The 14,833-nt window shown below is 41.0% G+C and overlaps 1 protein-coding gene across 17 annotated transcripts in view; it reads right to left on the bottom strand.

Moving 5' to 3' along the window:
* Positions 1-14,833, bottom strand: part of auts2a (activator of transcription and developmental regulator AUTS2 a) — a 284,876-nt gene that overhangs the window by 83,090 nt on the left and 186,953 nt on the right. For all 17 annotated transcript variants that reach the window (XM_067494282.1, XM_067494292.1, XM_067494291.1 and 14 more), the window contains one exon: positions 14,165-14,194. In XM_067494282.1, the coding sequence (XP_067350383.1) occupies positions 14,165-14,194 (30 nt within the window). The remainder of the gene's footprint in view (positions 1-14,164; positions 14,195-14,833) is intronic.

Below are 14,833 nucleotides of genomic sequence, written 5' to 3'. Positions count from 1 at the left end.
CAGAGCAACACAGTAGCGCTGACACCTCATCCAAACTCAATAATTCACCATGCTTTCACTTGCCAATTCTTCTCTCTGCCAATCTGAAACCCTTCCACACACACTGCTTGCTGAGACAGTGCTCTAACAAACGATGCTGTCAGTTAACAAGATGGAAAAACATTCTGTTAATTTTTTCTCTCCCTCCTTCCCTCCCCTCCTCGGCGAGAAGTCTTGATGTGCGGAGACGAGGGCTGGATCACAGCTTGCCTGGGGGAAGCCTGACACAAGACAGGCTGCCGCTGACATGATGAGCCTAGAGACTGCTGGCAAATTCTTGTGATGTCACTTCCCGCTCTCGACAGCTCTGACACCCTGGTGTAGGGTACTGGGAAGATGAGGAATTGAAGGAGCTGCTGGCGTGCTTGTGGAGGTGGTGGTGGTTGGGAAGGGGTGAGTGGGGGCAAGATGAGAAGAAAGACTGGTGCGTTGACTGCACAGCTATTCTGTTTTCTTTAATGTTCCCACTTTTATCAGCAGTTGGAGCTGTCAGTGGTAATCACGCTTGTAGTGAAAAGCTGCAGAGACGATAAGCCCAGCCTGTCAGCATCGCATCCACCGCCCTAGACATATGCTGCTGTTGCTCTCTGTGTCTTACTTTATGCATGATGGCATTCTCCCCAGAAAAGGAGAGAAAAGAGCACAGAAAGAGGTGGATCATACTCATCGGGAAGATGGAGGGAAAAATATTGGATGTAATCCTTAGTGCCGTAACATTAAAATGAATAGTGAGGAAAATGACAGCTATGATTATTACACTGGTAATAACAAGGTGCCTTTAAACTTGCTATAGATAAAGTATTAAACACAAATGAATAAAAAAATAAATGGTTTACATTTTTTAAACAAAAGCATTGTAGATGGAAAGACAAAAATTAAAGCACATAATATCAAAATAAACAAATGTGATTATGCTTTAATGAAGGTTTTTTTTTTTTATCCTTTAGCAGCTTCATCTTTGGAGACTGGTGTACCACCATTAACTGTCACATCAGTCTACAGAGATGATGACAAATGTGTCCTTGTGTCAAAGCTGGTGCAGCTTATTTTATGGCTATACAACGTGATCATTACTGAGATGAATGCTAATAACATGCGTAGAAAACACGGGACACTGTGGTCGCATCACATGCACGACAGGTGGTACATGATGTATAAATAATGAAACGCGTGGCAGTCAAAAGTCGACAGGCATTTGGTTACCAATTATCCTTCTCTTGTGAGCGTTAAAGCACTGTGCACTGTTTACTGTTAACAGACGTAATTGAATAATAATGCCCTGGTCCCACCTGTTCTCTGTGTAAGGGAGATGGTGCTTTGGTTGGAATAAATGAGCTTTTCTCTGCCTCTTCCTCCCTCTTCCTCCCTTTTTGACAATGGGAATGAGAGGCCTGCCCTCGCAATGGCCATTAAAATAATGTGGCCTAACCTGAGCAGGGGTTAACCAGCTAATGTCCTCAGTACTTCTCCTCTGTGGACATGAATAATGCAGATCAGGTTTCTAAACAAGCACACAAATTAATCTATAAATCACCCAGGTCAAGGCAGTCTGATTACCCCCCCCCCCCCCAACAACACACACACACACACACACACACCAACGTCCTTCCTCTGTCTGACTTATCCCTGTCGGGTTCATGCTGACAAACCTTCCTTGTATAAACATGTAGTTAAATTTCCTCTTGGTCTAAGAGGTAAGTTTTTTATTATTCCAGACACAAAAAAATGCAAATGCATTATGCATTAACTTACCTGTCTCCTTTTTTACCAGTCAGTTGATCTCACTGTAAAAACAATTCTGAATGTTCTTGTCAGTCATTTGCCTCTTGTTTTTTAATCTTGCAAATTTTATAATGTATTACATAGCAGGGTAAGAGATGCAATAAAATATTTATTTGTATGGTCATTTCTAAAAATGTTAAAAAGTATACTATTTATCAGCATAATTTTAAAAGGAGGACATTTCTCACTACTTTATTGCTATTGTTGTAAACAAATTCTGAGCTAACGATTTACTACAGTGACACTTATGGTTATTCTAATCCTTCTGGAACTGGGGTGTAAAAAGCAAATCATAATGAATGTGTGGAACAACACTAGGGACAATGCAAATAGAAAACAAGAAATCTCAGCTAATTAAAATGAATGAAAAATAGAACATAAGCACTGGCAGTTTACTTGCCAAGACGTAGCTAAAACAAACTAAGGAAAATAGATAAGTTACGCAATGCAGAATGCCATACAGTTTCTCTTTGCAGTGAGACCGGATCAATAGGATTTCACATATAGTCACAGATAAAATACCAGAACAAGCAAAAGCAACAAAACACCAACAAAACCACACCCTTAAATCCTTCAAAGGTCTCCAGTGAATGAACAACCTGCTGATCAGAATTGGTTTTACCTTTAATCCCAAGATTTACAAGACAACGCTTTCCCCCTTAATTCTATAATAAATTTTACATTTCAAACTGATTTTCTTTTGAAAGTGGATCCCATAGATTCGTTGTCAAACCTTAAAGCTCAATCCACGTCGAGAGAGAATATGAACAAGCTCTTTAGATTTAGGTCATTGCAGGACACGCGAAAGAGATTGTGGTGTTTTTCTGTATGTGCACATGTGCAGTGATTTAAGAAGCCCAGGAGTTTGGTTCACATAGACAACTAACTCGGTTTCATTTGTCAAATCTACTGTGTGCTCCTCCATAGTCCATCAAACAAAGCCACTGCAAGCTCCCAGAGTCATTTCCCTCTCTCCCAATTACAAATGAGTCCATTAGTGTGTCTGCAGTGAGCTCTGTGCTGTCTCCCAGTAATGGCTTGTGAGATTTCCATCATAATCATAATGGCTCCCAGAGCAGCCATGAGTGCAGATGGAAGGTCGCTCATAGGTAATGAGCTATCTCACCACCCAAAGGGCACATCTTTTGCTTTGTTATTTAGAACTGTATGGCTACGACTTTGCGTACTGCCACACACTTGCACGTGAGTATATCCTTGTGCTCATGACCTGATTCTATATGAAGATGAGAAGGCAGATTTTGGACAAGTTAATGCCTGGCAGTTATTTTAAAAAAAAATTTATCTGAATATTTGTGGACAACTTTGTACATTTTTGACCAAATTCACATTTTCACACTTAAGTACAAAACTGGTGTTGTTTGAACATATCTTTAGTTCCACAATTGTCATCTTGTAAATGTATACCCACACAGATCTGCTCAGCTCAGACACAATGATTTCCACTATTATTTATTAAACTACTATTTCCCTGAAAAGTGCTGCATGCTTATGTGCATAGTACAGACATCACATCCATGTGTTTTAAAAAGATTTCCAATTATAAAATTAATAATCCTTGTTTCAGCAAGATTTTTTAACAGTTGCAGTGTGGACATCTTGGCAGCAATGTGTGGGCCCTTAAGTTGCTACACCTTATCCAATTGGTTGAGAACGGTCTAGCACACAAACATAGGTAAACATATGCAATACATCCATGCATATATCATAAGAACAGGATATCAGATGTCCTGGATTCCAGCCATTAAATGATCCTGATGTTTCTCCAGATTCTCCGTTTTGGGGCCAACAGAGCTTGTGCATTAGCAACCTCCTTCAATTTAGCCTCTTGGCTGTCCACACACAAGAATAAGCATATGATAGAATAATCCAGCTGTCCCAGACTTTGGACAAATAATATTTTCCAAATTAATAAATTCTGATAAGTCAGAAAGAGTCAGTACGTAGGGTTTGCGATGCTCAGAAAAATGTATTCACCAATTCGTAGTGTCAACTTTTGCAATGAGTCTCTATTATATATTAAGTACTTTTTCGGCCAGTGTGTCACCTGATCAACTTGAAAGTTGCATTCACAAAGCTGACCCCCATCCCAAATTTGTTTCACTGAAGAGTACTGATCCTGGGGCCTTGGTTTGATTCTAAGGTTTACAGTAGGGAGAGGAAACTGGTTTTGAGTAAGGTTCAGAAACATATCTAAATGCGTCAGATGTGTATTTTAGCTTGGTAGATATGAGATCAGAATCAGTCTTTGCTTATACCCAATCAGAACAGAGCCAAATAACAATACTTGTAAATGATTATGTAGGTCAACCTTTAATTTTAATCTTTTCGCTGATCAACCTTAAGACAGTGTTTCTCTACTGTTAGACTAGTGTTTCCTGTAGCACCACTGCCTTGGGTTGAGGCTATTGTTTACGTTAGGTTATGGTTAGTTGCATCTACAAACCTAGCAGTGTAAGTTTATTTAAATCAAACATTTTAGTCAAACATCAGCTGTTACTGATTTAATTACAATAAAATAAATCACAATTTTCGACCTCACAAGATATTTATTCACCTAAATATTTGGATAGAAGTGTACATATTTTTCAGTGCATAAAACATGTGCAAATACTATTTTCTCTATTTTCACTTTTGCCATCCTCCTATTAGTTTGCAGGCTGACATTATTTCTGTCTTCCTCTCCTGGTTGTGTACTTTGCCAAGCAGAAATATCATTAAGGCCAGCAGTGTCAGTGTGACTCACCTCCACTTGCAATTCAAAACACATCACATTCTTTTCTCTGGCCTCAGAGTGCGGCTGCCAGCACATTTGCATCTTCTGCCAATTATTCTGCGAATGCTGGTCTTGGTAACATTTTCAGAATGTGTGTGTGCTCACTGTACTAGTGAGCTGGCTGTCTGCATAGCCACGGGGCATGTGGGACTGGGAGGTATGGGCTGATACAGCGCTCGCTCTACCCACGCTTAACTGACCAGAGAGCTATGTGTTGTTGTGATGCTATTCATATCAGTGAGATTACCTGAAATTTTACTGTATGTTTTTGGTTCCATAAAGGTCTGCAATTTTCTGGGAATTTGGTGTCTGATTGTATAAACTTTTATAAGAACAATGAAAGGTGGATATTCACAGCGGTCAACAGTCTCCTGAGTACTGCAAATGAAGATCTGACTTAACTGTGTGCCATTTGCCTAAACTATGTTTACAGCCATATCATTTCGCCCATTATATTCATTATATTGGTAACTGGACAATGAATTGTAGAGTATTTACATTGCTCTTGTTAGTGTTGCCATTTTGTTCCTGACTTCTTTTCCGTAGTAGACATGACTTATACATTTATTAGACCTAGAGATAATAGATTCCTCCTAAACAGTCCTTATTATTAGATCTTCTTACAATTCAAAACGCTCAATTATTAACAATCTAGTGAATGATTGGTGGGCCGACTTTTGGGACTGTGGGTCTGCCCCCAGTCTGGCAGTTCAAACACTGCTAACACCATACTTTTTTACATTACCATTAGGGTGCTCTAATGATAGAGAAATATACATAAGGGTCAGCAACTCTTCTATACTCAAGTTCATCTCCTCTGAGGAGGTTTACCATCTCCCTCAGTTTTAATATTAAATCATTCAGAGGCAAAATGGTAGCTGTTTGATTTATCCCTTATTACATTGCTTCTTAGGAATCTGTCAGGCAGCCTCATGAATTAATTTATCTCCATAAGTTTTCTCAGCACCACTTAGGCCTTGTATAATCTGGGTGAGACCAGTTATCACTTCATTTGCACAAACAGGAGACTATCAATTCCTGTCAAGTATCTGGGCCAGGGGAATTAGAGCAGAGGTGTTTGGATGTGGCCAGACCAAGGCACAGTGACAAGAAACAGATTACACATCAAACCACCATGTAGGTGTTCACACATTACATTTACAAAATTAGGGAGAATTAGCTAAATGTATTTGTTGCCTTATTGCTTACAATCTTTTCAGTGTAGGTCACAATTCACAGTTCACAATTTTCCACCACGTGTCACTGATGTATTGGCACTGCAAAAAGAGAGACACTCAAAAGCATTTAGGTGATGCCTCGCTCCTCACACCAGCCTCATAAAGGCAGACAATGGCTGAGTTTAATAAAAGACAGAATGAATCCCATGAGTGTGGAGGACCCATCAAGCTGGGGAATTTCATTTAATTTCCCCCGGGCAATCTATGTCTTGTACACATAATTAGAGCCCAACGTGCAATGATCCTTGTGTTTTGTCAATAATTCCCCAAGGAGCAATCAGGACATGGGTTGGACATGCCTCTGTGACCTGGGCTACTTGCAACAAGCTCTGACACCTAATTACACTGCATCTAACAAGGAGTGTGGTGGTGGTGCTGGTTGCAAAGGAAGTGTGTGTGTTTGTTGGTAGGTGTGTGTGGGTTGGTGAGTGTGGGTGGGGGACTGGCCTGAACCTGAGAGCCGATGGCATACAGCTCCTGCTCAGAGCCCCTGATGTCATTAGGATTGTTTGTGGCTGCAGTCATGCATGCTGGGACAGCATTGTCATTCTGACAGGCCTGCTCTCAATTTCCCTCATTTAGGATCCTCTTCTGTAGTGACTCACTGCCTCTGGTGGCTTACACAGCAGGGGATTAGGGATATGGTCCACAAAAGCAGTTATTTGCTTGTGAGACATATGCAGTAATTTCTGTGGTGTGTAACAATCAACCTTATTCCCATGACTAAAAATACTGCTGGCCAAATGATCCTTACCAGATTATTCAAGTTATTCTACCGACAGTGCAAGGAGATATTTTTACAAAATCTGTAGTCAGCCATCAACATTATACTGCATTATCTCTTATTATCTCACGAACAGAGACTGCAAGACAGTCTTTAAACCCTGATTATTTGGTACAATTAACACTCGTCAGGGCAAGTGTACTGGGTCTGCTATTTTAATCTGATAAACAGCAGAGGAAATCCTGCCTTTGCTCCAGGTATTAGGCCATTTTCTGTGGGTGAGCTGAGGCTGCTGTGAAGAACAGAAAGACAGAGAGCCAGGAACCAGTCAATTCCGCAGCAAGTTGACTGCAGAAATCATTGGCTTGACAAAAGGGCAATGAGGGGGCAGAGGGTTTCAGCAAGAGTGACCGGTCCAGTTGCCAGGGGGGCTTACGTGCAGGTTAGCCAGGCCTTGACTGACATACGCCGAGCGCAGTGAGAAAGTTTAACCTTGGTGTGTCGGGGAACTTACTCTCAGCAGGGAGAGAGGGCAGATCCAGAGACAGTTAAGGATGAAGAGAGAGTGTGTGAGAGAAAAGAGATAGGAGCTGCAAAGGGCTTCCTGAATAACAACAGCCAATTTTTTCCAGAGACACTGGTTTGAACCCAAGGTCTTACTCTATGCATTATTAAAGACCGGTAACTGGCAACACTGCCTCATAAATAGAAATGAGAACAGACACCTGAGGAGCCAGGCGGCCCCTCAGTCTTGATCGGCCACATATCCACAGGCCTAACATGACCCAGAAGGTTTTACATACACTGTTCCACAGCACACCCCTTTACCCAACAGCCCTTAGTTTTGTTACCGTCACTGCACCTGACACTTACACCCTATGGGATACATTTGTTATTGCACAGGTCAATTATGTTAAAAATGTATAGAATTTAGTCTGACTTAACACATTTGGCAGCATCAATGTTATTTTTGGCTTAGAGCTCAGGCCAATTCCAACGGTGCTGCTAAAACAACATTAGTGACAATATTAGAAATATGAGGAGAGCTAATGATGTACTAAATTACAGGCTATGAAAATAGTTCAGTTAAAATAAATAGTATGCCATGCTTTCAATATCCTATTGATTAAGGACTCTTCCTGCAGGAAAACTGATGTGTCAGCCACATTATACTCTTAAGTCCAGTACATATCAAACGTAATGTTTATTTAATTGTGGTTATGTTTCTACTCTAAAACATCTCAGTACGTGGCCAATCTCATAAAGTCTGATATATGTACACAATGTGCCTGAGACATTTTTCGTTTCTAGGTCAAAAAAGCTGGAAATGACTTTTCTTTCTGCAGCAGTGAACATCTCAGTCAAACAGCATATTTATGGTTTTTGTTGCTGATTGAATTATTTTCCATTCCCTGCATTCTTAGCTTGCACTGGGAATTGAATCATTGCCTTTGAAACATGATTCACCGCTGTGACTGTTTCTCCCCCCATTCAATTTCAAGGACTTGGCAACCTTGTCCTATTCAAACACGTGCATTATTACCTTTTATTGTTGGCCATAAATGAATGGTGAGGTTGAGTACTCTAAAGGCAAGTGTAACACATTAGGACCTGTATAATTTCATGTCTCAAGGTAAGAGTCAAACCCTCTACAAGTTTTATTTTACGCACTGCCATGCCAAAAGCAATCAAAAAGCAAAACGAAGCAATCTAAAAGCAATAACAATGTCTTAAGGATGCAAAAAAAGTTTTGTAAATAAATTTCCCTTGCTTTGGAATTAAGGTGCAGCATGGTGCTTTGTTGGGCCAATCAGCATGATTCCGTACTTGAAGCATGACTTCACTAACTTGATTTCTTTTAACAATTCAACACATGTAATAGTTACATACCAAAGTTAGAGTCTGTAAACTCCTGTAGTTGTTGGTAAATTAAACAAGGCTATAAAAGGGTTTGTGGTATGTGCTCATAGAGATATGCTCCAACAGCTAGATTTACCAGCTGAGGTATATGCCCCTGTGGAACAAACCTAGTTCCATTCGCTGTTTCACTGAGAAGGTGCAAGGTCTGAAGCCTTCCAAATGGGCCACAGTAAAACAGAGGAGAATGGCAGAGAGTTAGAGCAACGGTGGCACCCTAGTACGCCATGTTTATCAAATGATGCTCAATGCACATGCAAAGCAAAAACGAGGTTTGAGCAGGATCTAGAAACACTGCAGTGTTCTCTGGGGAAAGCTCATTTAAAATGCTTTGAGGCAAAATGGAAAACTGTTCCATGGTCAGATGAATCAAAATTTGAAATTCTTTTTGGACGCTGTATCCTGTGGACTAAAGAGGAGAGGGACAATCCAGCTTGCTATCAGCAGACAGTTCAACTTCTCTTTCAGGAAAGGCTTTGCATATTTCAGCAAAACAATGCTAAACCACATACTCCATCTCCCCTCTGACCTTCTCTGTCTAGGTTAGAATGGGCTAAACTAGACAGGAGAAAGGGATGTTGGAGGATCGACAGGCAGGTGTGTGTGATTGCTTGCGTACGATATTTTCTTGGGAGTCTTTTTGCTCGCTGACCCAGTCATTCATGAGAAAAGCTCCATCCATCGCCACCCTCAATCCTCCTACATCATCTTTTCTGTTCAGCTCCCCCACCCAGGTGCCATCCTTGCAGCTCTCTGGCAGCCTGAAATCTCCACATTAATTTCTCATTTGTGGAGTCCTAATGAGCTCCGCCTGCTTCTCCACCTCTGAGACCCTACTGATTATCAGACAGGGGGCGTCCATTTGTCAATGACAAGAGGTGGCATTTACATCGCTGACCTAGCTGCCAAAGACAGATGAATCAAAATAGTGGACATAAAGAGAAATAGAAAAGAAGAGGAAAGAAGCTCCAGAACTGCCATGTGTAAAGATGATCTCTATTTGTGGAAGTAAAGGAAGGAGGGTGGCTAGGCTTTACCCAAGTGTCCAGATACCCATCGGTCAGTCAGTAGTGAAAACTGCATGAGGGTACAAACCTCAAGGTGTAAACTTTTTGTTACTTCTCACATTCATAATAACAATAAGGACAGCAATGAGCTTTTTCCTTTTCTATGTATCTGTTTGTGTGTGTAGAGTTGACTGCTAGCTTCCAGTTGGCCGTGGTGGGGATCTGTGGGCTTGTGTGCATGCGCCTCCCAGAAAGCAGGGATTTTCTGGTTATTGGATGGAGGAGAGCGGTGTAGGTCTGTGACACCCGCTAACCTTGGCCAGGGCTTCTGGGACTCCTGGGGTATCCATCACTGTGGCAGCCCTGGGACCCAGACCAGGGGAAAAGCCACAGAAGTTGCTGGGGGAGGGGAAAAAGCTAGTAAAAATTTAATGCACTCTGCAGAGCGGTCATGTCATACTTGGTTATGGAAAATAATCCCAGATGCCTGCAGTGCTAAAATGGAGCTGTAATGTGCTCGCCTCCTAACCCGGCCTGACAGCCATGATATACGACTACCATTACCGGAAAATATCACTTCAACTAACCCGTGATCCGGCTCCGCTAAGGGTCATATTATCCATGAGGAACAAATTACACTCCCCCAAAGTAAATACAAATTTCCTACACTGACTGGGTACAAAGCACAGAAGGGGGAGGGGGCAGGCAGGAACGTTACCTATGACAACGCTCTGCAGAGTGACAAGGATGATAAAGTACATGACAAATCACTGGCTGACAGGGTACTCTAGTGCAATCAGCCTCAGCCTCGGCCTAGCGAGCACCCACTCAAGCCTGTAAACACTACTCTCGTCCTTTGGAGGGGCAAAACATATAATCTTTTAGCGCTGACAAGTTGCTCTCTCCTTTTTATTACTCATCCTTCCCACTGCGGTGGAAAGAGGGAGGGTTTGGGGGGTGGAGGAGGAGGATATAAAATGGGTTTATGTACAGTGCTGCCGAGTGATTGAGAAACACGACTCTTCTGCTGTAATTGCCTGAGGGCAAACACAGCAAAACAATAAAGGAAGAGAAACAGAAAATATATTACCAGTTCAGATCTTTATTTTATGTCAAGGACAAACAGGTTCTCTTGGCTGCTTTAAAGCACCCACTTAGATCCCTCGCCTCAAATAAGAGCAAAGCACAGCAAATTACAGCACTGTCTTGCACAGCCATTAATAAGACGCAAAGCATTTTCAAAAAGGCATTTACAGCTTGAGGCTGCTGATAGAGCAAGTAAATAACACTTACGAAAGGTGTGGTCTGAGGCAAGCGAAAGAGAAATAAGAAAAAGGTAAATTGTGATAAAGTTTTGTAGATTACAACACAGAGCTATTGTCTTCACAAAAGGCCTAAGTAATTGGTGAACAACTTAAGCACCAGCTGATATTAATACTAAAACATTTGACTGGCAGTTTCAAGGTGGCACTAAAATCACTTTAGTATTTGTCCAGACATGGTTAAGTGCCCGAGTGCTCTCGAGAATATTGCAGTAAGTAAAGGTGCAAAAATGTTCTGCTATTAGAGTCTAGTCAAAAGAGATTAAAGTTGAGTGAATGTTTTGCTGCATTTACAGTATATTTGAAACAAAAAGCATTCACAAAAAATAATTGTTTAGTGTCTGTGAACGTCCCTGAACAATCTACAAAGGTTTTTAGAGCTCTGGATCATAAACGTTGAGGCTAAGGGGAGGTTGGACCACCCCCCCTAAATGGTCTCAGATGTTAGAAAACCTGTTGGTGTTAACTACACCATGAAACGAGCAAACGTCATTGGAGGTTTATTGGATGCACATGAAAGACACCTGAGGCTATGTAGCTTATCTCAGTGTGTTTTCCTGCCAGTAAACAGAGCATCATAACTGAGAACAAATAGCTCCAAATGAACAGACCAGTCCTGTCTAGACCTAATAAAAATGGCCATCTGATCCTTCTTGGATCCTCCAAGAGGACAGACTGGGGAGAGGATGAGTGCAAGATCACATTTTGCCGGACATCCTCACTGAGAAGCTTTGAAAGGTGGTTTCTGGCTGCTCAGCCAGCCGTTATGTTTCATCTCAGTGACAACGCAGAGATTCACCACTGCACAGTACCGAGACGAAAATAAACCAAACCATCCTATTGTACAAATGAGCTTTAGAAAATAATTCCTGTGTAGACATGGATCCACATGAATCAAGACACAATCAACGGTATAAATAATATTAAATGAGAATATATGAATGATATATACACACCAAAGTATTTCTGTCATATTTTTCCCCATCAGCATAAATCTCAGTCACCTAGCTCATCTTGTTGTTCAAGCTCTGATTGGGCAGCTTGATACTGGCAGACAGGAAGAAAGACTGCTGGTAATGGGAGGCTTAGCAGAGATGCTAAAGATAACGCATGTAGACCGAATAATACCAGTGTGCTGTGACGAGTTACTGCAGTGAGCCTGCCTCCTACCTGTCTCCCAGTATGCCATTAACATGTCATGTTGGAGTGGGCCCCTCCTACAGGTCACTTTGTAATGAGCAAATGTTCTGACAGTTTCCAATGCAAACACAGACACAAGCACACAAACACTTGAACAGGATTGTGCGCACACATACTCTGAGATGCGAATAGCTGTCTCTTATCAGAGCCTGGCAGCTCCCACTGACACGGCAGAGGCCTTCTACACCAGGCAGAACATGATTTCTCCTGGGATCACTTTTTCCATTTCCTGCTTTTGAAGAGAAACTAAATAAGCCACGTTTGTCCTCAGCTGAATACATTTGACCCATTAAAACGTTTTTGCTCTCCTGTGTCCTTCTCTGCTGTGGTGTTGCAAAGTAGACAGTGTTGTCCACAGAATGTAAATGACAGCAGTTGCGGTGGGCATAGTGTGGCTGGTGCCTGGTAGAAGCAGATAGTGGCAAAGGTGATGTGCACTGAAGAGGGGGTAAAATTGTTGGGTAGAAGCTCCAATTACTCCCTCACATCAACAAAGAACACACGAGTTAGCCTGTCATAGAGGTCCCCTATTTACTAATTCACTCCTCTGTTACTTTAACACACAATTAATCAATGACAGGAAGGTGTAGTCGGTGCTGTTCATCAGCAGCATAACATGAGCCAGGGTGAATTAATACAGTCACTGGGGGGATTAAAACTCACCATGCTCTCTGTCTCTTCCTGAAACAAAAAGGAATTGCCACAGAGACAGGAGCAATTTAAATCGACAACACTGAGTAATGACTCAATTTGCTGCACAGTCTAAACAGCACAAGCAAATGGCATTACTAAATCATTAGAGTGGATCTAGAGCTCTAGTTAGAAGTCAATGAATAACACGGCTGCCCTCAGAATCTATGAGATATGCTCCAACTGGGAGGACCTCAGTATAAGAAATAGAGTCATTGCATGGCATTCATCTTTAAAAATATGGAGTAAACAATGTGGTATGCAACATTTTGCCAAGAAACGTTCTGGTAGCCTTGTTTGAGTGACCAAAAATAATTGGGGTGAATCTTCAGGAGACAGCTGAAAATGATGGAGCATAAAACAATTAGACTCTCCTAACTATCCCTATCTCAGTTATAGCTCAGTCACTGAGAGGATGAATTTGCATGCATGAGTAGATGTAGACCTTGCAGTTTCCTTACAGTTTTACCATTTAATAATAAATATATCACTTCCCCATATCTTTGGCTTTTTTTTCCTGAACCTTTGGTATTAAGTCTAATGTATACTTTTATACTATGCACTCCTATGTAACAAGCAGAAGAGGTTTTTGTCATTTAGATTTTCTTACATCAAGAATCTAATTCACACTTTCTGATGTAAAGTGTAGCATGTAATCTAATGTGGCCTTTAACAGTCTGAATTGCTGCCATCAGAACAAAGTTTACAGTTTCAGCTCAGTGTACAGTATTGTATCTCCTGGTCTAATAATGTAGACAACCAAATGTATTGATTCCATACAAAATTCACTGTCTCCACCATCAGGCCAAACCCCAGCTGGTCTTACAAACTATTATTACTATTTCTTCATTGTTTAAGTTGCAGTTTGTGAGCTTGGGTTATTATTTAAATCTATTGCTATTTATTTATTTTGAAAAACTGTAAAATCAGAAACCTGAGAATCTCTTTAAGTATAGGACAACATAACACATGCAGATGTTACAGATCTTAACAGTATGTGCTGTTGAGCATATCACAACAGAAAAACTTGTAGGGTAGGTGTTATTTTTAATTAGAAAAAGTGTGTCACACAAAACACAGCTAAGAGACAGCTATGTGTGGAACTATATATATATATATATATATCTGTACTTTATATTGTATTTGTGCTAGTGAGATTTACACTTTGAACAAAAGAATGCCTGCAACCTCAGCCCTGGCTGTCACAGTAGTCTCATATAAATGTCATCTAAATTCTAAAAACTTAAAACAATTTGATAAGATCTGGCACATCATTAAGTCATGTATAATTAATAAGCAGCTACGTAAGGCTTTCTAATAGTTACTAACAGGATGTTTAATTCTAGTTACATTAAACTGTGTTAAAGGAAAGCTTACTATTTTGATTTCACTGATGCTTGGTAGAGGATGCTGGGACATATAATAGTATGAAAAGTGAATGGCAGGCTTACCTTGTCTTCTTGGTCACTCTCAGTATCACACTGCAAGAAAAAGAAAGGCAAAGCTGAAATTATTATCTTGTCAAGTGATGAACTTATCACATCATTCATTCAGTGTGTGAATATCATCAGATCACTAGCGGACATGGATGTGAAACAAAGCAAAATTTTCATGAGCAGCTGTGCCCTTGTTAATGCTGAAAACTCTGAGAAATTCAGAATGAGCCGGAATGTCAAAACACTACCTGCCACTAGAATAATAATTTCATATAATATGCGTTCCAGCTTGAGGCTGGGGATGGAGAAATGACAAGGGGAGGAATGAAACTTTGTAATGGAGGTAGGAAAAATGGTTAGATTTCATTTTTTCCTTCCAATTTCAATTTCAAGGTCCACTTAATTCTTTATCAACTAATTAGTGTGATGCTGGGTGACTGGCGGCCCTCAACGCTGTGCATATGGCTGAGGTGCCGAGAAGCACTGGAGTCGGTAATGAAGAAGGCACTGGGGGGGAATATGGGCAGGGGTTGGCACTGTGTGTGTGTATGTGTGTGGGTGTGAGTGTGTGTAGGCAAGGAGAATAGGACTGCAAGGAGAGGTTGGGAGAAAATGAAGGAAAGCAGTGAAATGATTGACAGCGAGGGGAGTGAGAGACAGAAGGCCCTACCATATTTTTCCCCC

This window comes from Channa argus, chromosome 24 (assembly GCF_033026475.1).
Source record: "Channa argus isolate prfri chromosome 24, Channa argus male v1.0, whole genome shotgun sequence".
Taxonomy (NCBI): Eukaryota; Metazoa; Chordata; class Actinopteri; order Anabantiformes; family Channidae; genus Channa; species Channa argus.
This window is presented reverse-complemented; position numbering and strand designations above follow the sequence as displayed.